This window comes from Nanorana parkeri, unplaced genomic scaffold, assembly GCF_000935625.1.
Source record: "Nanorana parkeri isolate BGI_ZX_2015 unplaced genomic scaffold, ASM93562v1 scaffold294, whole genome shotgun sequence".
In the NCBI taxonomy this organism is placed as follows: domain Eukaryota; kingdom Metazoa; phylum Chordata; class Amphibia; order Anura; family Dicroglossidae; genus Nanorana; species Nanorana parkeri.
The window spans coordinates 1,125,333-1,151,043 of NW_017306562.1; the positions used below are offsets into that span (position 1 = coordinate 1,125,333).

Consider the following 25,711-nt stretch of genomic DNA (forward strand, 5'->3'; position numbering starts at 1 on the left):
TTGACAAGTACATTTGACCTGCAGTTGGCTTCTTTTGACCTGCTTCAAGCAGGTTTTGCATTGCCATAGACTTGTATGGGATTGTAAAACCCATTTGAAGTTAACAAAAGCCTTTCGATACAGGCCTCTGGGCATGGCTCCTGCTTTGAATGTATTTCAGTGTTTTTGTTTGAGGTGGAACCCCTCAACTCCTCTTTTGTATGAATTATAAAGATTATTTTATACTAATATTTAAACATCTTCCACTGTACAGCCCAAGATTTAATTATATCCATGATGGAGCTCCCTGTGGTGGAATGGCAGGACTGTGCACATAGGAAGTGGACACAACTTCCACGATGTGAAAAAGCAAAGTTTTCTGCAACCTCAGGTCTTATGGAGAGCTTCATGGCTTGTTGGTCACAATTTCAGTAAGTAATTATCTATGATACGAAAAGATAGCTGTAATTGAGAACACATGCCAGTTTCACTTAACGGGTGACATAATGTTTTTAACATGCTTCTCTGACTTTTATGTGCTTGTTTAATAGCCGTGTATTACTTTTCTAATGAGTTTAATGGTTAAAGCTCATCGTTGGTTATTGAAAGTTCTTATTTGTATTCATTATTTGCTCCCTTGTCTGCTAGTTTCTTGAACAGCTGTTTCTGTCTGTAAATCAAAAGAGGATATATTTGTGTACGCATGGGCAGATTCAGAGATGATAGGGTAATATGCAGGTAGCATCAGGTGATTGGACACTAACCAGAGCTGTGAGGACCCTCCTATAACCCCTTCCACTTTCCAAGAATCATCAGTTTTTTGCTGTGGTCCTAAGGTGATGGATGTCTCCTCTCTCATTGCGGAGAGATATATGCTGTGTTAATTACCTTTTTCCTGTGATTCTTTAATCAGGCTTCTCTTGCTGCATCCAGTTACGGTGTCAACTTTGCAGATTCCAGATTGGTGCCCCGTGGCAGCAACTCTGGAAACCGTACCTGGACCTTGTTGACTGAAGATGCAGGGCTGGCCTGTAATGTTGCTTTGTGCACTTGATCCTACTTAGTCATGCACTTTGGCACAAGGTGCAGTAGGTTGAGTTAGCCACAGGTTGCTATTTAGGTTCAGGGCAGCGGCGTATCTGCACTAGTCCGACCCCGTTCCTGAAGATCCCTTTGGAGGTATGCTCATTCGAAGTGAATAAACCCGAGGGTTGGCAGATTCCCCGATTCTTGTCTGAAGCTACGGTGGGCGAGTTTTTGCCCCTATTCCTCTCCTCCCAAGTATTTCTGGTCCTAATCTCCGATGCTGATCCTATTCCTGTGTCCAGCCTCCTCCTTTCCCCACCCCCTTGGTATTCTCTGGCTCCAGCTTCTCTGCCCATAGTGCAATGAGATTTGAAAAGCACCCCATGAGTGTGGGCACAGCTGTTTACGCCTAATTGCCAGCTGGGGGGCCTTGGCCAGCGCAGTTGCGCAAGAGGTGACCTTCTTGCTCCATCTGGCTCACTGAGTTTGCACAGTGTGGTGGCGGCATTTTGATACCTACGTGGAAGCAAGGCAGCAGACTGTGCTGTCTGTGATTCAGTGACACCCGCAGCAGGCAAAAAGATCACTATCTGAGGACTGCTGCGGCCAATGTAGAACACTCATGAACCCTTCTTTTCCAATCTGAGTATCCTTTTTGGGGCACCTTATTATGGCGAACATTGAACGCAAAAGGATAGCCAACTCTAGTGCTGCCAGTAGGTGAGGGAGGGGGTTCCCTGAGGCTTCCCCCAGGGACTCTGCTCCAGATAATCGGTGTGTTAGCCCACTTTTAGACACACTGCCCTCTTCCATTGCATCTATTGCCCATCAGGGGTGCTGCACTCTTGGGGCTTCTTTGACATTTGTCAAGGGTCAGATATCTGCTATAATTAATGAGGCCAGATGCAGAGGGTGCAAATGTAATCTCCCTTCTCCTTCCTCTTCCAACTCCTTCACAGATGCGGCCATGGCTTATGGCCCTTATGTCGGATAAATGGGGAGGAGGAGTGTGTATATGGGTAAGTGCTTACCTCCTCAGATTCCTAGGTCTCCTCACAGGAGGATCTGCCTTTGGCGAGCCTGTATCAAAAGCTGCGTGACACCATTTTAGTGTTAATTAACAAGGTAAGAGAGTATCTAGCCATTGACCCACCTGTGCAGGATCCCAAGAAGAAAAAGAAGCCCACTAAGGCCTTTCTGACACATTCTCTGGCACAGGATGTACTTTATGGGAATTGGCAGCATCCTGAAACAGTACATATTCAGCTTTCTGAGTGGTGCCAGAAGTCGATGCTGCTATGTCATACCTTTGCCGGTCCCTGACTGTATTGGTAGAGGATGTCCCAGCCTCTAAAAGACACTGATGGGAATATGTCAGGAAGGAACTGCAAGTACAGTATTCTCCAATCATGTTGTAACAATCAGACAATGCTCTTATATTACAGAAAACATTCACAGCGTTTGCCTCAAAAAGCTATTACAACACGAAGATTCAAACAGTCTAAAATCGAACAATGCTGGGATTCCCCTAAAATCAACTAAAATGTCACATATCTAATCATGGCAGTGACAGACACTTACAAAGTACACTGGCCTGAAAATGAATCAGGGTTAACATAACTTTGCCATTATGTAGCTCGTAATCGGCTATCGACCATAATTGCAGCTTGAAGTCACTCGTTTGTCACAAAGAAGCTGTTACTGTGAAGCTCCCTAGGTAAACCTCCCCTCCCTGCATGACGTCCTAAGTGATGGCTAGCTATTCATTTATAATTACCAAGGCACAGCAATAAATGTGCAAATCAGAAACAGTATGAATCATTTTATACACAGTAAGAAAAACACCAACATTGTTCACTAATGCATTTTGTTGCCAGGTTGTGAGGGTAATGTAGAGATGGCCTGTATATATTACATAGGCAAGACTGTGTTGGGTAGAAGAATTAAGCTTGCATACTGTTAAATTACTCATGTGTGCCAGATTAACTCCCAGCATCCTTAGCAGCATCAGTTCCTAAAGGGTTTTATCAGAAATGTCACCACTGCTTCTGAACCCTTTGTGTTCAAGGAATTCCATCAACTCTGGATCTGTCTCATCTCGCCAAGCCTAGGAGCTGTAAATTCATAATTCACCTGCAGTTATAAGCCCTCTGTGGCTTAAGAGAAGGATACAGCAGGGCATACCCAATTACTTTCATTTATCCTGGGAAATCCTGCAGAAGATATCTCTGTGAGTGCCCAGACAAGTTTCTTATCTGTGGAGTCTGCATCATGGAAAGGAATTGTAGACCTCTTTCACTTGCTTGTCAGTACACGCTTGTTAAAAGCTCGAGATTGTGGCAGCGGATGGAGTTCACAGTTGGGTGAAAAAAAGTAACCACGTCTCAGTAATAGGATTTTTCGGTGACAGGCTCACTAGACTGAGGTACCAGTTCATATTGTAGAAGATGTTCATTGTGAAGTGTGAGAGAGGGTCAGAAGGCTGGCAGAAGTGTAAAGCCTGCAAGAGACAAATTCTCTGCCGGTTTGATCTCCGATCGGCCGAACTGCGCTTTACTCTAGAGCTACAGCCTTGCAATTTTAAATTGTTAGATAAAGAGCCAGTAATCCACTCTGTAATGGAGATTGACTTATACAGGTCAGTACGTTTCCATATAGAGCTCACAATCATTTTTATCTGTCACAAATAGATCAAGAACAAAATCGGCTGAGTCTTGAATTAAGAGGAGTATAAAGTGTTCTTTTCTATTCAGTACACAGTGGGGAGGAATGATTTTTAGATGCCATGAAGAACAGCCTTTATAAATGGTAATGCTTATGTCAAAGTCAAGCAGAGGGGATTGGGTTTGCAAAGAGTGGGGGACTGAATATGTGTATGCACACAGTGCAAGCACCTGTCTTTAATTTCTCTCCACAGGCAGGAAGAAGAGGAGTTGCTAGAAAGGCTGTGTTGTGATCTAAGTGTTGGAAAAGAACCTCGTGCTGTGCTATTCTACAAGGAAGAGGGAAATAAGAGGTTTGGAAGAAAACAGTACACAGCTGCAGCAGTTTTATATTCCAAGGTACAAGCTGCAGAAACTGGGCACAAGTCTGAAATCTTTCTTTGCTAATAAGCTGTTGACCCCAGACTGCATTGTGCTGTATAATGAGGCATGCTGTAACTCAAACCAGGTGTATTCCGTAGTATGAAATTGTTTTGTCCGGGCACATTTTATGCTTTAAAGCAGTGGTTCTCAATCTGTGTAACCGGAGGACCCACATTTGTCCTTGGTCATTAAGTCGTGGCCCAAGTTGCACTGCAATTAAATGCACGGCTTTGCGATACTGCACGTTCCAATGCGGGCAATAGAACTGTGAGTGGGAGGTGCATTTGGGGTGCCATTCAAATGAATGGCAATGTACTTCTCCCATCAAAATGCGTGGTAGGTGCAATTGTGAAGTACAGTGCGTTAATCGCATGGGACTGTGCAATTAACACACTGTTCTAGTCTGAATTGACCCTCAAAAACACACAACCACAGACACAATCTCATACACACACATACACACTCCAAAAAAAAAAGTTTGTTCTTTTTTTAAGATCCACCCAATCTCACTACCTTATGAGAACTGTTGTGAATCCTTGGCCTGGGGTCCGGTGTGGGCTGCTGTGCTGTGATGTAGCTCCATCCATATGTGCAGTGCTTGTACAGCTCCCTTGCACACCCTGTAGAGGTGCTGAGAGTCAGTAGGTTACATCACACCAGTCCAGGCACCTCTACAGGACATGCGAGGGAGCTGTACAAGCACTGCACGTATGGATGGAGCCCACCCCACCTCAAGCTGACACCCAGCACCGGGCAGCATATTTTGAATGGCTGCTTGGCGCAAGAACTGACAGTGCTGTGCTAGGGGGAGACTCACCTAGAAAAGTGGAAGGCACATGGGGACCCACTGAACACGGGGTCGTGACCCACTTTTGGGTCTCGACCCACCAGTTGAGAACCAAGGCTTAAAAATATCTTTGTCACAAAAATAAAAACTTCTGTACAAGATCTGATACCTGGAGGCGTCTACAAATATTTGCTGCAGCTTCCAAGCCCCACGGTTACATCCAAATGCTGGACAGTTCTGACAGCTAAAGCTTGGACACTTCCTATTAGTGTCAAAGCCTGCCTGCTCATTCCTACCTTCTGCACATTCCCATTGGCCCGTCTCTGTGAAGGACTACTTTACTGGTATTTAATAGTATGTTGAAGGCAGGAAATCGGTGGACAGGCTTTGCTTGGTGCTTAAAGGAGAACTATGGGGTAACCTTTTTATCCCATAGTTCTCTTTAGGGGTCACAGGAGGACATATACTAGCATCCTCCCGTGACTCAAAGTTCGGGCTATAGCTTGCTATATACGGAGAGCGCTGCAGCCGGGACGGATCCCGACAATACTGTCGAGATCCACCCAGCTGCCTGATTGACCACGGGCTCTGCCTATCTAGAGGCAGAGACAGCTGTACCCGTCCCCTCCCCTGTCCGTTCCTCCAGTCAATGCTGAAGGAGAGGGGAGGGGGAACCCCTGCTGGGGAAGTGACTGACAGTCACCGATTCTGCAGGGAGATGATCGGGAAGTGTGCGAGAGACGATATGTGTTCACTCACTTCCCCATCAATAGAGCCGACGTGTGACAGTTTCATTGTCACACGTCGGCTCTTATGAGGATGAGTGGAAATCACTTACCTCATAGTTCTCCCTTAAAGGCTGCTGCAGGTATGTGCAACTCTAGGTGCCTGCGCTTTATTCCAGACAGATTAGCTTTAAAGGAGAACTATGAGGTGAGTTCTTTTCACTCACCTCATAGTTCTAGCTGACCTGTGACAATGAGACTGTCACAGGTCGGCTTAGTAGATCCGGAGGTGAGCGAACACATACCGGCGTTCGCTCACCTCTCGATCCAGTCACGGCTCTCTGCCATGACAGGGGAGGGGCTGGATTCCCCCCTCCCCTGTCGCTGACTGGCGGAACGGACGGGGGAGGGTACAGCTGGCTCTGCCTCTAGATAGGCAGAGCCAGCTGTCAGTCACGCAGCTGTGCGGATCCAGACATAATTGTCGGGATCCGTTTCAGCTGCGGCGTCTCAGTATACCGCGAGCTATAGCTCACGGTATACTGAGCCTAGGGTGACGGGAGGACGCTAGTTTGTGTCCTCCCGTTACCCTAAGGAGAACTATGGGGAAAAGCCTTAACCCCATAGTTCTCCTTGAACAATATCTTTACCTCCTATAACGATACTGATCATCTAAAAGTATTCTAGTTTATCTTCAATATTTGATCAGTAAAAAAAAAATTTCTCATTAAGTTATAGGTTTCCAGTTATAGTGTTCTGTCATTGCTAATTTGTTTAATAGTCTAACTAACAGATACAGCTGGTTCTTCTCTTCAGAGAGAGAGAGAGAGAGGGATATACTGACCTAAAGCAGATTTCTGCACAAAGTATAATGGAGGTCATAGACAAGCAGATTTCTCCCCAAAAATAATGGGCAGGGAAATAACTGCCCAGAATGAAGCGAGAAACTGAAGCACCAGGAATAAAGTGTTTCCACTTCCATCTAGTGACCTGGTCCTCCATATAGATTATATGGTTGGCCAGTACAGTATATCGTAGAGCATTGCCAACAGAGAATTGGTGAGAAACCACCCAGTCTCAGGCTGGGTGATCAGCCTAAATATATTCCTGACATGAATGCCCATAATGCTTTGCATGATGAAAACTCGAGTGCTTCAGAACTTTGTTATTACAAGTGAATATTAATGTTTTGTCATATCTAAAGGTGCCCATACACCTGCCGATTATCATATACGATAATCGCGGGTGATCGTACGATAATCAGCAGGTGTATGGGCTGCGTGCGACCGCATCTACTGTACGGTCGCACAACTTTCGAAAATCGTACGATTTTCGGCGGGTTGGTAGCGTACGCAGAAGACGAAAGGCGCACGGCTGGTGTGCGCAAGCGCACACTGCCCGCTCAGCATTGCAATCATCGGCAAGCCCCCCCTTCAGCGGGGAGGGCTTGTGATGATCGCAAGTACGATCTGCCTGTCCAAGATGGGCAGGCCGTACGAAATTTTTATGACCTTACAACCATCGCACAACGAAAGTCGGGAGGGTATCAGCATCTTCCTCCCTGATCTCCCTCCGTACTGTGAATGCGGAAGTGATGTGTAATACATCACTTCTGCATTCACCTGTCAGTCCTCTGGCTGCTATTCTCAGAGAGTAGAAGCAGATGAAGCAAATCTCTGCTTCATCAGCTTCTTTGGGGGTCCCCAGGTGACATTAGGGGTCTTACAGACCCCTAATGTCTCCATAAAGAGTGTGTACCTGTGCTATCACATAGGGGAATTGTTACCCCCCTATGTGATAGCAATAACATTAAGTGTATAAAAAAGGAAAAAAAATAATAAAAGTCACATATAAAAAAAATAAATGTATAAGTCCCCCCCCACCCCACCCCCATGTTTACGTACAAATAGACGTAAATACGCACAAGATGCCCCAGCGCGCGAAAACGACAATTGTGCTACACATGTTACATATCACCGCGAACGCCGGAGTGAGAGCAATCATTTTAGGGCCATCAATCACTGATAAAACTAAACTGATGAGCGGTGAAAGCTTTTAAAGCATCGCCAATTTTGGGTATTGTTTTTTTTTTTTTGGTTTAACGCACGCGCAATTTTAAGGCTTGACATGTTTGGTGTCTTTTTACCCGATGTGACCCCGCCTTTTATATGTTGCCAAAAAATTGGGTAATAATAAATGTTTTTTAATTTAGGGGGAACTTTTTTTTTTTAATTCGGTAATTTTTACTTAATATAAGAAATAAAAACCCCAGTGGTGATTAAATACCACCAAAAGAAAGCTCTATCTGTCCCCAAAAATGGTATAAAATTTATTTCAGTACAGCGTTGCATGACGGAATAAATGTCAGTCAAAGTACTGCAGCGCGTTTTAACACCGCGGTCTTCAAGTGGTTAAAGACCTTTACTTTTGTTGTTAAGAATGTCTTTCAGTGTCTCCTGGTACCTTTGTTCACTCTGAGTATGTGTCCTGCAGGCTATCTCCCATGGCAGCCCTGGCACCGAGGAGATTGCAATATGCTTTGCCAATCGATCAGCAGTTCTTTTTCACCTTGGCCATTACTCAGTGAGTATTGTTTACATCTGTGCTGTCAGTCTTGAGGTTTGTTCCTAAGCTAGAGTTCAATGTAAATCATCATTTCGGTGAACCCCATGCTGTAGGTCTCAGTTTTTCTTAGTCCTGTCATTTTTCTTATTTCGTCTATAACACATGCTGTTGTACACTGTGATGTCTCCCTCATTCATCTGTCATTTCTCCAGCCGAGCCTTTCAGCACACTAACTATTTTTTAATTATGAAGACTTTCAGAAGTATATAAATAGCTTGTTCACAAACTGCAGGTAGCATGGTAATTGAATTCTTTTTCCAATGAACTTTTCTACTTAAAGGTGCCATTCCCGTGACAAAGTAGACGGCTTAATTGTGGGCAACTTACTGTTCCGCTTCCCAAATGCATTAGCTACTATATCTGATCTAGAACAGCTGGATGTAATTTTGTGCAAATTGACTTTATGGATCCTTATAATGCTCCACAATTATTATGTCCCCCGGGTTAAAGAAGGATTGCAATAAAAATATTGTTTGCTCTGCATGAAAAACATTGGATAACTTTCCAGTTATGTGAGGTAAAGGAATGTACTTTCAAAATATCCATACATCTATATTCCTTTTTTTTCCATTGAGGGACACAAAGTCATTCACCTTTGGGTTATATTGCTATCTACGGGAGGATAGGATCCTGACAAACATAAAAAATTGGAGGTCAACCAAGGATAACCCCTCCTACTGCAAGCATGCCTTAGTTTTTTCTAATTGTCCTAGGAGGATGGACGTCCTTCTCTCCAGCTCTGCTATGTGGAAGACTAACCTATCTTTTAGGGATGTCCCGATACCAATACTAGTATCGGTATCTGGGCCGATAAAGGGCATTTCTCGTGAAAATGCCCTAAAACTAAAGGCCGATACCGGCCCTTTTCAATTTTTGAAGTTTGGCTGCCTGAGTTCCGGCGCTTGCTGGGGACGTCAGGCAGCCTGCTGGGGATCTCAGACAGGGCTTTTGACAGTGCCTGTCCGGCCCCACATCTCCTCCATTCCGCAGAGACAGGAACAGCAAAGGACAAAACCTGGTGAGACCTGCACGCAGCCTTGTATAATCATGGATTGATGGGATCAATAATTATACAGCAATAGAGAGTGGTAACCAACTATAGAGGACTACAAATCTCAGCAATCCATGATTGCTGGTTGTTATTCTCCCTTGCTGAATAATCATGGATTGCTCAGATTTGTGGTCCTCTATAGCTGGTTACCATTCTCCATTGCTGACTTGCATGGATTGAGTTACAGCTCTTCATAATTTTAAAGTAACTCCCCTGAAAGTCAATAGTCTGTATTGTTTTAGAAAAAATGTCACAAGTCCTTTTAAGAAAAAGTATTGGTAAGCAAGTACCTGAGGGAAAGTGTGTGTATGTGTGTGTCGAAGGAGCCACCAAAATAACCTGGGTCATCACTAATTTCTCTAGTGGTTTTGAACTTCAGCTGGCCTATTAGCATTAACCAACCTCTTCTAGTGCCCACAAAGCTGATATCCACTCCAAAAGTATAATGCTGAAAAACCTTTTACTATTCTTCACACTGGGGAGAGAGGGTATAGGGATCCTAGACATCCAGGGTATAACAGACACAGACTCCAGACTTACCAGACCAACTCAGTAATTCAGTGTAGATCCATTTGTAGCATAATTGAGTAGGTATTTGAGCTGCCGATGAGCAGGGATGAATACAGATCCTCAACAGCAGAGACACCAGACTTGCTCCTGAGGTCCACTATGTTACAGGCACCTCCAGCAGCCATCAACGTCCCTGGTCCTCCTCCTCTAACAACAGCAGACCTCCTCCAAAACCTGAGGCCCAGGGAAATACTTCCTGCACTCCAGCATCCCCACCCCCAAGTCTCAGGCCTAGCCTGGGGGGGCAGGCTTGACAACACCCCAACCTGGACTAATCCAGGGCTGGTCCCGAACTCCGCACATAGAAAATCCCTGGAGTATATGTACCCTATCCTAGCATGCAACACCGGTTGAGAGAACCCCAGTGATTGGCTGGTGCACTGTTCATACACTTACAGTGTCCCCCATTGGATGTCCCATACTACAATAGAGTCACACTCCACCCAGGTAGGGTACAGTCAATGCCAGGACACCTGATGCCGCCCCCAGAGCATGATGCTGCCACCACTATGCTTCGCTGTTGGGATGGTATTGGGCAAGTGATGAGCGGCACCTGGTTTCCTCCAGACATAACATTTAAGGTGCCCATACACCTTGCGATTATCGTACAATATTCGTGGGAAATCCCGCGATCGTACGATAATCGCAAGGTGTATGGAAGGCGTGCAACCGTTTTTACTGTACGGTCGCACGTCTTTTGTCGAACCAGCATGCTAGAAAATCCGCAGAGAATCATACAATTGTCAGCAGGTTTCTAGCCTGCTCGTTTAACAACTGTGGAACGGTCCGGTGTGCACACGCGCACACTGCCCGTTCAGCATTGTGCTCATCGGGGCGGGCTTTCGATGATCGCAAGCACAATCTGCCTGTCCAAGATGGGCAGATCGTACGAGCTTTTAATTATCTTACGACCATCGTAAGACAAAAGTCTTGCGATGGTCGTAAGATGTATGGGCACCTTTAGAATTGAGGCCAAATAGTTCAATCTTGGTTTCATCAGACCATAGAATCTGGCTTCTCGCAGTCTGAGAGTCCTTCAGATGTTTTTTTTTTTTGCAAACTCCAAGCAGGCTTTCATGTGCTTTGCACCGAGGAGAGGCTTCTGTCTAGCCAGTCTGCCAAAAAAGTTAAGATCGATGGAGGGCTGCAGTGATAATGTCCTTCTGGAACTTTGTTACATCTCCACACAGGATCTCTGGAGCTCAGTCAGAGTGACCATTGGGTTCTTAGTCACCTCTCTTACTAAGTCCCTTCTCCGCCAATTGCTCAGTTTGGCCGAGCGTGCAGATCTTGGAAGAGTCCTGGTTGTGCAAAACTTCCATTTGAGAATTATGGAGGCCACTGTGCTCTTGAGAACCTCCAGTGCAGCAGAAATTTTTTTGTAGCCTTCCCCAGATCTGTGCCTTGCAATAACCCTGTCTTTCAGGTATGCAGGCAGTTCCTTTGGCCTCATGGCTTTTGCTCTGATACAGTATGCCAGTATGCATTGTCAGTTGTGAGGCCTTCTAAAGAGGGGTGTGTGCCTTTTCCAAATCATGTCCAATCAATTTATTTTAGCACAGGGTGACTCCAGCCTAGGTGTGGAAACATCTCAACAACCATCAAGAGAAATGGGAGGTAACTGAGCTAAATTTCAAGTGTTATTGCAAAGGGTCTGAATACTTATGCCAAGTGATATTTCTATTTTTCCTTCATTTGCAAACAATTCTAAATTCTGTTTTCACTTTGTCATTATGGGGTACTGAGTGTAGATTAATGAGAAAAAAAAAGAATTCAAACAACTGCAACTAAATTAATATTAACTAACTAATTAAATATTAATTTCTCGATTAATCGTTAAACTTTTTGATCGATTTTAAATTATTTTGATCGCCAATGAAAACACTCGCCTCTCCGCCGGCTTCCAGGAGTCCCGTCGGCGATCCGGTGACGTCACGGACATCGGCGTCACCGGACTCCTCCCCCCTTCCCCAAGTGGCTCCATCGGCTAACGAAGGGAAGGGGGGAGAAGTCCGGTGACGTCAATGTCCGTGACGGCTAACGAAGGGAAGGGGGGAGGAGCCCGGTGACGTCGATATCTATGACGGCTAATGAAGGGAAGGGGGGGAGTCCGGTGACGTCAATGTCCGTGACGGCTAACGAAGGGAAGGGGGGAGGAGCCCGGTGACGTCGATGTCCGTGACCGCTAACGAAGGGAAGGGGGGAGGAATCCTGTTGACGTTGATGTCCGTGACGGCTAACGAAGGGAAAGGGGGAGGAGTCCGGTGACGTTGCTGTCCGTGACGGCTAACGAAGGGAAGGGGGGAGAACACGAAAATGTTAATCATTACCAGCCCTAATATATATATATATATATCTTGACTATAGGTCCCATATACTTGATTTCAAGGTACAAAAACTGTAGGTGGGCTTTAGAAACTCTTATATATGTTTATCATATGTTAAAGTACGGGTAGGAGTAATGCTCCAGGCCCTCTTTTTCCCATGCATCCCCTCTCCATTCTTGGAAAAATCCACTTACCTACACAATAATGGGCCTATATGATGAAAAAATGTTGTGTTTAATTATTTCATATTGTGTGAGCCTGTGCAGGGTTCCTTGAGGACTTGGAGGTTAAATATGTGTACAATGTATGAATAATATCTTTTCTTTCTTAAATGGTTTTATATTGAAAATGTCTTTAATAAATTAGAAATAATAAAGAAAGCTAATTATGTAACTTCTATAAAGTGATAAATGTGTTTTGAAAACAATGTGATACAGTGTATATTTATCTATCTATCTATCTATCTATCTGTAGATATAGATAGAGATATATATATATAAAATTATGCATGCCACAGCCCTGGTTGCTGGTTAGTGTGTACTGTGATTTCAAGTTGACTGCATTAAACCTATTAAGCAGAATAAACTCTGTGTGTGGCTCTCAGGGAAGAGACTAAAAGAAAGGACAGAAAACACTTTGGGAATGTGACCGTGATGTTTTCTTCCCTTGGGGGCTTCTTTGTCAGGAATGCTTGGAAGACATCGATCGTGCACAAGAGCATGGTTATCCTGAACGACTAAAGAGCAAAATACTTCAGCGGCAGGCAGAGTGTTTGCAAAAGCTGAAACAATCTGGCTCCTCCGGCATTCGTCTTCCCAGCACAGAAAGTATTAGCCTGACTGATCCCACAAGGGAGCTTGCTGAAGATGTGGTATGTGACAAACTACAAGAGCTGAAGTTAGACAGAAACCTGCAGCTAACTAATGCTTCCAGCTCCCTGACCATGCAGTTCAGCAGTCCCAAAGGTCGACACTTGGTGGCTTCTCAAAACATTGCACATGGAGAGCTCTTGATAAGGGAAGAAGCCTATGTCAGTGTGATTATTCCTGACAGAAAGCCAATCAGCAGTAAAGCCACATGGGACATCAGTATAACTAACTGTGATCTTTACTGTCACCACTGCCTACAAAGGATTTTGGCCTCCCTACCTTGTAACCAGTGCAGTTTTTCTAGATATTGTAGCCCTAACTGCAGAGATGAGGCCTGGAAGGGGTATCACTATGCTGAATGCTCCTTGGGGAGCCAACTTCTTACTTTAGGTGTGTTCTGCCACACAGCACTGAGGGCAGTTCTGCTTGCTGGCCTTAGACATGTTTCTGAGGTCTTCCACCAGGCATTAGTTGTTAAGACTAAAGCTCAAGACAATTTAAGGGAGGCAGCTTCTAATGAGCTGTATTGTAGCAACTATAAATCTTTATTCAATCTTCAAGCACACCCTGAACATCATAAAGACGAGCATAAGTTTCTCTTTGGACTCACAAGTGCAGCTTTATGTAAGAAATTATGCCTCAGCCTCCTGAAAACAAACAGGGAAGCATCAAGTCTAAATGCAGAGGGAACAACAGAAAAAGAACAATCGGGCATGTACATCATTGGATCAGCTATACTCCTTCACATGCTCCAGCTCCATTGCAATGCTCAAGCAGTGACTGTCCTCCAGCAAGCATACGAAGGTAATTATTGGGAAGTAATTAATTGATGTTGATATTTGCCAGGTCTCTTGAATACAAAGACAGCAATAGTATTCTATAAGCTGCAATTAATTGAAATTTGTAATAGTTTTAAAGAAAGCATGTTACACATTATGGGAGGTCAGTGTTGTAAAGCAGGCTAAAATTCTGTAGAATTTGTTTCTACCTACTTTTACTTTGTTTCTAGATACCACACTTTAAAAGTTCAGGTTGATGTAATGAGCAGAGGAAAACCAGAGTTCCTTGAGCCTTTTGTTTTTAGCCACACACCGTAAACTCTTTTATTTTACAATCTCTTTCAGATTTACTAACAACTATTGAGTTTGAGGGCCCATCTGACTAGATTTAAATTGATTGTTTAGGTAGGCCCATGCACTTAATTTTTGGAAAGTCTGGTTTGAGCCGGCGGTGCGGGGAGGAGAGCTCTGTCTATTTTGACAGCTGACTCCTCCCCCTCATCGCCGGTTTGGGCTCCTTTCACAGTGCACAGTTGCCTCGGCCCCCACACTGCTCTCCATCCTGATCGGTCAGAGGAGCCTGAGGGGAGCGGTGCGGGAGGAGAGCCTGGCCTCCTGTGACATCGCGGCTCACATCACTCTCCTCCGCACCACTCGGCCTCCTGACAGTTTCTTTGCAGTGAAGACACAGAGCAGCGCACAGCGGGGAGGAGAGAAACTAGTCATGCACCGCAATTTTGGCCGAAAGATGGGACTTTCGGGATTTTGCCAAAAATTCCATTTTCGGATGATATGTTTAGACATCCGAAATTTCGGTGCATCCCTAGATATATGTTGCAAGGTGGCAAATATGTATGTTGCAAGGTGTCTCATTTTGTAACATTGGTGCAAATATACACACAGATACACAATGGAATAATAACACATTTTAAACCTAACGTTGTGTTTTCATTTCTAGAGCCTGCTGCCTCACTAGTGGAAAGCAACAAGTTCTCACGTCTTGCTACTGCAATTTTCCCAGTTCTAAGCTTGTTAAACCATTCATGTGAACCAAACACAAGTGTATCCTTTCAAGGCAGATATGCAATGGTTAGAGCTTGCAAAACAATCACAAGAGGGGAGGAAGTGGTCCACTGCTATGGTGAGCTTCTTTAATGTAATATTGGACAAAATCACCAAAGCAATCAAAATTCTTAAAGTTTCCATTTGTGCATTTTACACCATTAAGCTGTAAAGTGCTGTTGTATCACAGTTATTCATGGCTGCCGGAAACTGTATACCTTGTCTTATATAAATCCTTTGTATCAGCAAATGACTAAGCATTCGCAAGACCTAACAAAAAATCCTTTAGTTAGAGCAACTAAAAAAAAATCATCGTCAAATAATTCAGATCTAATGGTTTTTTTTCTCGTATTACAGTGGTTATTGCTGTTGCTATTTTAGTTCCCTAGTGGCATTTTTGGGAGTTTCTAGTGGAATGCATATACCAACTTTTCTCTAAACAGGTGCTTGGGCATTTCACAGAGAAATGCTGACTGTATCACCAGGTCGATGAGGCAAAGATTTCAGTTACTGGGACCGGCGTGGTTGTCTCCCCTGATGGATCCACACCAGCCGCTGATCTTTCCTCTGATCACTGGACCCGGAAGTGATATGCATTACATTACTTCCGGTGTCACTGTGCACATTCTCCGGCTCCTAGAGCCAGAAGAAGAAGCTGGTGAAGCAGATGTCTGCTTCACCAGCTTCTTTGGGGTCCCTAGGTGAATCACTATCCAAATCCTGCCGCCTTCACCTTTGTAACATCTCCAAAATACGCAACGTCCTCACCAATGAAACCGCAAAATTACTCATCCACTCACTTGTTATCTCTCGTCTTGACTATTGCAACTCCCTCCTCATCGGCTTACCTCTAGACAGGCTATCCCCCCTTCAGTCTATCATGAATGCAGCTGCTAGACTCATTCACCTAATCAACAGCTCAGTGTCTGCAACCCTCCTCTGCCAATCCCTGCACTGGTTTCCTATCGCCCAAAGGATAACATTCAAAATATTAACAACCTCTTACAAAGCCATCCGCAACTCTGCCCCCAGCTATATCTCAAACCTTGTCTCAAAGTATCATCCTAACCGTCCCCCTCCGCTCTTCAAAAGACCTTCTGCTTTCCAGCTCCCTTATCAACTCCTCCCATGCTCACCTCCAGGACTTTACTAGAATCTCTCCCATCCTATGGAACGCTCTACACCAACCTATCTGTCTTTCTCCCACTCTACTGCCTTTAGGCGATCACTTAAGACTCATCTCTTCAGGGAAGCCTATCCCACCTCAACCTGACCACTGAACTATCACCTTCTCAAACAATTCATCCCCACACAGCTACCTCCTCATGTATCACTTCCTGCTCCCTTTTAGATTGTAAGCCCTCAGGGGCAGGGCCCTCCTTACCATCTTGTCTTGAATTGTATTGTGATTATAATGTCTTCCTTATATTGTAAAGCGCTGCACAAACTGTTGGCGCTATATAAATCCTGTATAATAATAATAATTAGGGGTCTGAAAGACCTCTGATGTCTCCATAAAGAGGATCTGTCACATTATATTTGCTATTACATAGGGTGCTTGTTAGCCCCCTGTGTGATAACAATAAAGTAGAGTGTAAAAAAAAAAAATTGTAAAAATTAAAGTGATAGATAAAAAAAAAAATAAAGAATGCAAAAAAGACAAGTTACATATTGTCGCGAGCGTCGGAGTGAGAGCAATAATTCTAGGGCCAACATTACATTACTTCCGGTGTCACTGTGCACATTCTCCGGCTCCTAGAGCCAGAAGAAGAAGCTGGTGAAGCAGATGTCTGCTTCACCAGCTTCTTTGGGGTCCCTAGGTGAATCACTATCCAAATCCTGCCGCCTTCACCTTTGTAACATCTCCAAAATACGCAACGTCCTCACCAATGAAACCGCAAAATTACTCATCCACTCACTTGTTATCTCTCGTCTTGACTATTGCAACTCCCTCCTCATCGGCTTACCTCTAGACAGGCTATCCCCCCTTCAGTCTATCATGAATGCAGCTGCTAGACTCATTCACCTAATCAACAGCTCAGTGTCTGCAACCCTCCTCTGCCAATCCCTGCACTGGTTTCCTATCGCCCAAAGGATAACATTCAAAATATTAACAACCTCTTACAAAGCCATCCGCAACTCTGCCCCCAGCTATATCTCAAACCTTGTCTCAAAGTATCATCCTAACCGTCCCCCTCCGCTCTTCAAAAGACCTTCTGCTTTCCAGCTCCCTTATCAACTCCTCCCATGCTCACCTCCAGGACTTTACTAGAATCTCTCCCATCCTATGGAACGCTCTACACCAACCTATCTGTCTTTCTCCCACTCTACTGCCTTTAGGCGATCACTTAAGACTCATCTCTTCAGGGAAGCCTATCCCACCTCAACCTGACCACTGAACTATCACCTTCTCAAACAATTCATCCCCACACAGCTACCTCCTCATGTATCACTTCCTGCTCCCTTTTAGATTGTAAGCCCTCAGGGGCAGGGCCCTCCTTACCATCTTGTCTTGAATTGTATTGTGATTATAATGTCTTCCTTATATTGTAAAGCGCTGCACAAACTGTTGGCGCTATATAAATCCTGTATAATAATAATAATTAGGGGTCTGAAAGACCTCTGATGTCTCCATAAAGAGGATCTGTCACATTATATTTGCTATTACATAGGGTGCTTGTTAGCCCCCTGTGTGATAACAATAAAGTAGAGTGTAAAAAAAAAAAATTGTAAAAATTAAAGTGATAGATAAAAAAAAAAATAAAGAATGCAAAAAAGACAAGTTACATATTGTCGCGAGCGTCGGAGTGAGAGCAATAATTCTAGGGCCATCAATCACTTTTAACACTAAACTGATGAGCCGTAAAAGTGATTAAAGCTTTGCCTATATGAAATTTTGGTTATTGTAGTTTTTTGCAGTTTCATGGACGCACGCAATTTTAAGGCTTGACATGTTTGGTATCTACTTACCCCGCGTGACCCCATCTTTTATATTTTACCAAAAAAGTGGGTATTATATTCTGTTTTTGTGCACTACATTTAATTTTAGTGTATTTTATTCTAAAAATGCTTGTTTGATAAACATTTGCGCAAATACCATGAGACATAAAAAATTGCAACTAGCATCTTATTATTCTACAGGATCTCTACTTTCAGAAAATGTATCATTGGTTTGGTCTGAAGCTGTTTTCTAGCCAAAAATTCAGATTTGATCATGTGTATGCAAATGTAAGAAATTGCTCCGGACAGCAAAGGGGTTAAAGAACTTCTGAAATATATTCTTCTTCCGACACTTCTGGTCACCCTCTGCATGCTGTGGTTCCTTCTGACATCTCCTATATCACTACAGGACCCAGTGGTAACATAGGGGCCAGTGGAATGAACCACAGCGTACAGTGGGGAACCAGGCATCCCACACATCCTTAGGTGTGTTCAATACTGATTCTCTGGCAGCAGTAGGGAGTGTAGATCTGCAGCGTGGGTGGTGGGACATACAAGTATTCACTCTTTTCTTTGCCTGAAATGCTTTGGTTTTCTTTTCTCAACATAGAGAAATAGTCGCTTTAAGGTAAACACTGCAATAATTCAAAATATCTGCTCAATTTATTTGTCCGTTAATGCAAAATAAATCCTTCCTGTGAATCTGAATAAGAAATCAGCTTATAAAAAAGGAAATTGATATGATTTTTTTTTTTTTTGTGGGGAGATTCGAGTTTCAACAATTTCACCTACTTATAATGCAGCTCCATGTAGGTGCGCCACTAATGTATTTGCCATTCAACAACAGTATTCATGAAAAAATATATTCTGAAGATTGTTTTGGACTGTAAAACACGCAGAGAATTTACTCTAAACTTGGCCAAGTTCTTCACTTTTAATAGAGAGAACCTGGAGAAGGATTTTTTTAAACATATTTCACTTTTCTTTTTCAGCTTTAAGCTCTTTAAGATTAAGCAAAAGAATTGAACAGAGCATCGATGGGTCTTTAAAGTTACCACCATTTTCTATCACTAGAGACAGCAACAATACTTGTTAAAAAGATTCCTTAAAAAGATACCAAACTTTAGGTTTGGTTGCATGTTGTGCATGCAACAGCAGCATGTTTGGGCAGTGTATTCATTTCAAAAGACTGCTCAACATGCAACAATCACACAGAAATTCCTTGTGCACTTTCTTTAAAAAACGTGCCACATCAAAGCCCAAGCTACAGTTGTATCATGTGTTTTGTTGCACTACAGTGCTCATGATTTGGCAGGTGCTTTTGGGGTGCTGCTCCCTGCTGCCTTCCACGCATTTACCAGCTGGTCCCTCTCCATCCCCCGCCAGCTGTCAGTGACTGAGGGCACACAGGGGGAAGGATCTGCTTCAGAGGCTACTGTTCGCCATCCTTAAGCAACCGATCTTCCCCTCTATGTGGCTGCTGACACCTGGAGAAGGGGGGTGAAGGACCAGCCAGTACATGTGGGGAAGGCAGCGGGGATTGGACGGTGTGAAAAGTAGAACCTGGGGGCATAGAGAGTGAGGGGAGAGCAGCAGGCACACAGGAGACAAACGGAATGGGGGGGTTCACATTTTTAATTAATGGTTGCGATCAGTGTCTTGTTGTTTATTTATTTAGCTGAGTCTTGGGGACACTCCTGTTACAAGCTTATAGATGCTAAAGTGACCATGAGCTTTTAGCAGAAGGAAGAATGCAGCCAATGCAAGGAATACTGACTATGCCTCACGGCAGTGACAGGGCTTATAGCGCCTCACTCCATCTGCAGTGGATGCTTGACCACTAGCATACTTTGAACCATGCAGTATTCAAGATTTAAAAGTTTTGTTATGAAAAAGGAAATTCAGAAATCTTTTTAATAATCATTTTTGTTGCATAGAAAAAAATTGTGGTACCTTTATGCCCCATGAATGCTCTGTTCAGTTCTTTCATTCAGTAACTTTGGTACCAGTATAAGCAATCAGTCCATACAGATAGTGTGATCATAATATCATTTAGATAATTAGGTTCAGCTTCTTTATCTTTATGTCGCTCTTCACAAGCTGGCAAATGATAGAACAGAATTGGAAAATGAAAGCAAGAATTGTGCAACCAAAAAGTACAATGGGGGTAATTTATCAAAACGGGGTCAGACAAAATCTGGAGCAGCTGTGCATGGCAACCAATCGGCTTCTCTCTTCAGTTTGTTCAGTTAAGATTTAAATGAAAGAGAGTTACTGATTGGTTGCCATGCACAGGTGCTCCAGATTTTCTATGCTCCATTTTTGATCAATTCCCTTCAATGTGTCTAAAGTCAAGATTTGGAAAGTGTAGAAGGGTCGAATGGCTAGAACCTCTCACATTTTTATTGCTGTCTGTGACCACGTTGGGAAGAGTCACCTTCTGTATGTGATCATTGTCACATGGAACAGTAGAGGTAACATTTTCTCTAGCGGCACCTGTTCCAGTGCAGTTGTCTAAGTGGGAATTCCTAGTTTTGGAGAGATTTCCTCTCACTTCAGGACAAGAAGTAAAGAGAACTCTCCCCAATAGGATTCAGCAAAAAAAAAGTTTTAATATTCCACAGTCGTTCTAAAACTTAAAAAAAAAAAAGTGGAATTAGGTATATGATGCAGATCCCAGCTTTACAAATGTCAGAGCATAGATATGCCATGTTACCTCCCACGTGTCAGTTCCTGGGTGTGACAATAGGGTGCTAAGTCACAAAATACTGCTTTTTGCGTAATACAGTACAAAAGGAGGCGTCATTGTTTAAGGAAGTCTATATAAACCCTCTCAGGCGTGTGGTCTTGTAAAACTAAACATATTCTGTGACACCATATAATTCCCACTCTTCCAGTTCCTTTACTTTAGCACATTTAGATTAGTTATAGGTTAGAAATGTGGGGAATTTGCCATTCCTGACCTGTTTTAAAATTTGCAAACTTTATAGCGGTCATTCTGGTTTGGGTATTTACTGAAGCAATGATCAGGATGGCAGCTTCCATATTCAATCATTACAACCATTCTCTAAATGAACCACATATATAGATGTAAATATGCTTTTGTGTTTTTTTGTAAAGCTCCCCTTATTTATTGTATTTTCTATAGGACCATACAAGTTACGTATGGGCTTTGAGGAAAGACAAAAGTTGCTGAGGGACCAGTATTTCTTTGTCTGCCAATGCACGGCCTGCACAGAGGAACAGAGACCCGCAGTTAAAGCTTTATGTGATTTCTGCTGTGAGAAGTGTCATGCAGGGTTGGAGGTGATTTTTTTTACACAGGCATTTCTAGCTGAGCTTTTCTTGTATATGCATTATGAAGCTGATTTGTTTTTGTTTTTTTTGGCAAGGGAGAAGATGTACTGCGCTGTGTCAATGTGTCCTGTTCACACACTGTGAGAAGACAGCAGCTGGCCCTCAGGTTGCAGAATCTTCAGCAGGCTGTTCAAAAGGCTCGAGAACACTTACAGGACAACCATCCAGGTAACAGCTCAATTAACATTACAGCACCCATTAGTGTTAATTGGTCAGAGAAATGAGTTAATGTATTTCATATGGGTGACAGGGGTAATGGATATCTAAGTATAATTTAAAAAATCAGATACATTTAAAAGCCTTCTTTGCATATTATATATTTCTAAAGCTGCAGCTCAGTTGTTTATTAAGTGCAGTTTAACCTGGTTGTTTCAATCTTTAAAGTGGAATTCCAGTGCAAACTGTCAAATGATTTGTAATTCTGTTTAGCCAGCCTTGTGATTCAGTAGCCACAACCTAAGAGACATGATCACTCCACTAACTCCTGCTTCAGCTTTTCAGTTCCCTGCTCATTGAACAATGAATTTGCATTGTGATGATGCTGAGAGGTGACATGCAAGGTGCAAAGCCAAATTAGGAAATAGTGGTGTCCCCTGCTTGACTGAAGAGTTGCAGAGGTTTGTAAGCACAAGAGTGTCTGAACAGAATAACAAATCATTTTGCAATAAAACCAGCTGTACAATTTAGTTTGCCTGTAGTTCAGTCAACAGCATACTAAACATACTTAACTTTTAGCTAAATCTAACCTATTTTCACTCTTCCCTCACTGCACTACATCTTAGCTGCTGAACAAAAAGCTCTGTAGTATTCATCCATTAGCAGCTTTATGTTCTCTCTGGCTGCCAGTACCCAACACAGCAGTGGGTCATTTGGTCAATGAGTGACGTTCAGTCTCAATGAGCCAATCTGTAGCTCTAACAGAGTATAAATTCTGACCTTTTGACAGCAACCACAGCTAGAGGTGTGTTCTGTTACCAGCAAGCAAGAAGAAGCCCAGTGATGCTGACAGATAATTATTACATAGCTTTTTTTAACAGTATACATTGGGGACACCGTAGTATATAAAATAGATTAGGTTTAGCCCTCATTCACACAGGAATTGGCCCGCACGTACAGCTCCGTGCAGCGTGCAGGGCCGTACCCAGTAGCTCTTGGGAAGGACAGGTGCTGCGTGTGATTAGTACGCAGCCCCTGTCCTTCTCTATGGGACTACGCGGCCGTGCGCCCCCCTACGCTCATCCGCCCTGCACGTCAGTGCTGGTGAGCGTACTCGTACGCTGACAGGATGGATCCTGTCTGCGTCCAAGCCAGGAAACACGCACACAGCGGACCTGCACTTGAGGTGAGCATAGGGGGGCATACGGCCACTTAGTCCCATAGAGAAGGACGGGGGCTGCGTAGTAATCACACGCAGCACCTGACCTTCCTGGGAGTTGCCCGTAACGGCCCTGCACGCAGCACGGAGCTGTACGTGCGGGCCGATTCCTGTGTGAATGAGGCCTTAGGCTTCATTATTAAACCCAAATCATGGAAATTAAAAAATGTAGCCCTATCATGTTAGCTCTTCTTTACTGTTGTGTAGCAGAATGTGAATAGTGTTAGTTTAGTGTTTTTTAAAAACATTTTAAGAATAGAGCAAAGATTGTTTGCATCTAAACTGGCCACATAAGCTTTTTCTAATGCAATTTCAGAGGTATAACCCTTTCTGTGGATAGAAAACTGCTTATTTGGTATCTCAAACAGTAAGAGTTGTGTGAAAAAATTCAGTAAATTGGAACCAACCGTTGTGCAGCCAGGTCGCATCCTCTTCCTGCATGAGCTGGTTTGCATTAGGAAAAAGGTTCTGTATTCTTGATGATGTACTGGGTGCAGGTGAGCGTATTCCTACGCCGCTGGAATGGATCCTGTATGCGTCCCGGCCAGAAACCCGCACCCCTACGGACCTGCAATTGAGGTGAGCGTAGGGGGGTGTACAGCCGCGTAGCCCCATAGAGAAGGACGGGGGCTGCGTACTAATCACACGCAGCACCTGTCCTTCCCGGCAGCTGCTTGGTAGGGCCCCGCACGGAGCTGTACGTGCAGGCCAATTCATGTGTGAATGGGGCCTAAGAAGGTGGATATAAAGCTGATTGTGCCAAAAATATAATTGAGAACAGTGGCACATACATTTTTTTTTAGATGGGGTTAGCTACCCACTATGTATGCATATTAGATACCTCAGCCTGGCAAGGCTATATCCAGGCATTTCCATTTCAGACCTTTTACCTATACTATGTATGTGCATAAGCATACGAATAAGCAGTGTAGAAGTAATATTGGTATATAATTACCTAGCTGTACCCAACTAGACAATTGGGTGGAGTTTTTTCTTATAAAACGGCGCATATTTTTTAAATCATAGGAGCTGTGTCCTGTTGATGTAAATCAGTATATACACCTTCGGTGATGCACACAATCATCTGAATGGAACATACTGTGTATATAAAAGGGTTAGAAGCCCATGAACTAGACACCTCTGGGTGACAGTTGTGCTTTATCTACTGCCTGGTAGCTGAGACAATAGTAAGCTTTCTCTGTATGAGGATATGCTCACAGCTGCCAACCACTAGAGGGAGCACATTATTTCGACTTCTGAGGGGTTAGGTTACCATTTTCGACTGAGCGGTGTCTACAATGAGATGGTAAGAATGCTGGCTTGGAAGCATTACAGGGCTATACACTAGAAATGTAACAGAAAGCTTGTGGTAGAAAATAACTTTTATCTTTTCTCTGACTTTCCTGATATAAATACTTGTACCAGGTCATCGACTTAAAGCATTGAAGCCAGCGATTTAGGATAGGTCAGCCAACTAGCATTTTCTGGTGAAGATCAGGAATGGCAGCCCCCATGAAAATTTATTTTAAGGTAAGATGTGACAGGATTAGCAAATATAGCTAAAGGATAAAGCTCACACAGTGTAAGCAGGTACCACATGCAGCCTACAAAGAACCCACTGAAAATTGTGAGAGGCATGATTACAAGTCACAGAAGAAGTCATGACTGGTACACAACTGACATTTCAAAAATATGTTTATCCATGGTGATGTACGGAATATAAAAGTTGATCTATTTTTATTGGTTCGCCCATAAGTACTTTTGACAAATGTCCACTGTTATATTTTTATCAATAGATATGACCGTAGAACTGCTGACGTCATGTTTATCTGAAGCCAGTGAATTTCTTTCTAAGAACCACATGTCATTTGGCGAGATTTTTGATCAGTTGGCGCAGGCTGAAGCATCAAGAGGTACTATATTTCTTAGAGAGTTGATAACGTCTGTCCTTAAAAACCTACTTACTAGATGGGAGAGCCACTGCCTTCCCTTCCCTTCCTTCTGTGCCGTCCTTTGTGTGTCGTCGTTCTCCCATTTTTTCTTTGATAAGTTTGCATATTTGCTGGCTGACTTGTTTCTGCCTGTACCTCTTAGTCTAGGTTTGCGGTTATACTGTTTTCTTTTGCCAACATTTGTTGGGTGTCCCGTCATGTTTATATGTTATAATCTTTCAATAAAAATGTATTGCAAACAAAATCTTACTTTGAATTTGTATTCGTAGGTGACTGGGCCACAGCAGCAAGACATCTTAAAAAAAGTATCCAGACTGTAAAACAGCATTATGAAGCATCCAGCTTAGAAGTTGGTCATGAATTGTTTAAGCTGGCCCAGATCCTATTCAATGGGTAGGTGCTGTGAAAATTCAATAACTTGGAACTCATTTTATCTGCTGGGCTTACTATGTGTGTTTTCCATTTTAGGTGCAATGTGGATGAAGCGATGAATACTATTGTGAGAGCCCAACATATACTTTGCTTGCATTATGGACCTGATCATTGCTTAGTACAAGAGCTGAATGAAATGAAGACATGTCTACTTGAACTCCCTGGAATGAAGGGTTCACTGGAGAGCTAATACTACAGTTAGGAATTGGAATATTAGACTTTAAAGCAATGCTGCTCTAAACAGGGCTTAGCAAATTCTAAAAGTCAGGATGACATGACACATAAAAAATAAATTGCATCTTTTTAAAGCCTTTTCTGCTGTTTTCAGGGGGGCACTGTAAAATCCCTACTGGATTTTCAGTTGATCTGGTCTTGTCTATAAAGAATACCGGTGGGTAAACCAGTGAATAGGGATCTATTTTGGAAGCAGAAAAAAATTGTATGTTTATATTCTAATATACCGTGTTTCCGCGAAAATAAGACAGTGTCTTATATTTTTTTCGGGTGTGTCGGGGCGGGACCTGCGGCCAGTCTTGACAATTTAAATTAAGACCTAGCGCTATCTTCAAGGATTTCTGTAATATAAGACTTACCACCGAACTAGGTCTTATTTTCAGGGTAGGTCTTATATTACAGAAATCCCTGAAGATAGCGCTAGGTCTTACTTTCGGGGAAACACGGTAGTGAGTTATGCTAGGAAGAGCTGAAGGATATATGCCTGAAAGCAGTGCATGCAGAACTCTCCATGCCCTCCCATATTAGTGGAGGT

General features: G+C 43.3%; 1 protein-coding gene across 1 annotated transcript; it reads left to right on the forward strand.

Annotated features, from left to right (window-relative positions):
• The first annotated feature begins 259 nt into the window (after positions 1–259).
• On the forward strand, positions 260–25,132 carry SMYD4 (SET and MYND domain containing 4). The gene is made up of 10 exons (XM_018557650.1): positions 260–410; positions 3,923–4,067; positions 8,097–8,186; positions 12,862–13,849; positions 14,783–14,965; positions 20,975–21,132; positions 21,219–21,351; positions 24,355–24,471; positions 24,780–24,903; positions 24,979–25,132. Exons 1-10 carry the CDS (start codon positions 274–276, stop codon positions 25,130–25,132), a joined length of 2,229 nt encoding a protein of 742 aa, XP_018413152.1. The 5' UTR covers positions 260–273.
• Positions 25,133–25,711: the final 579 nt, after the last annotated feature.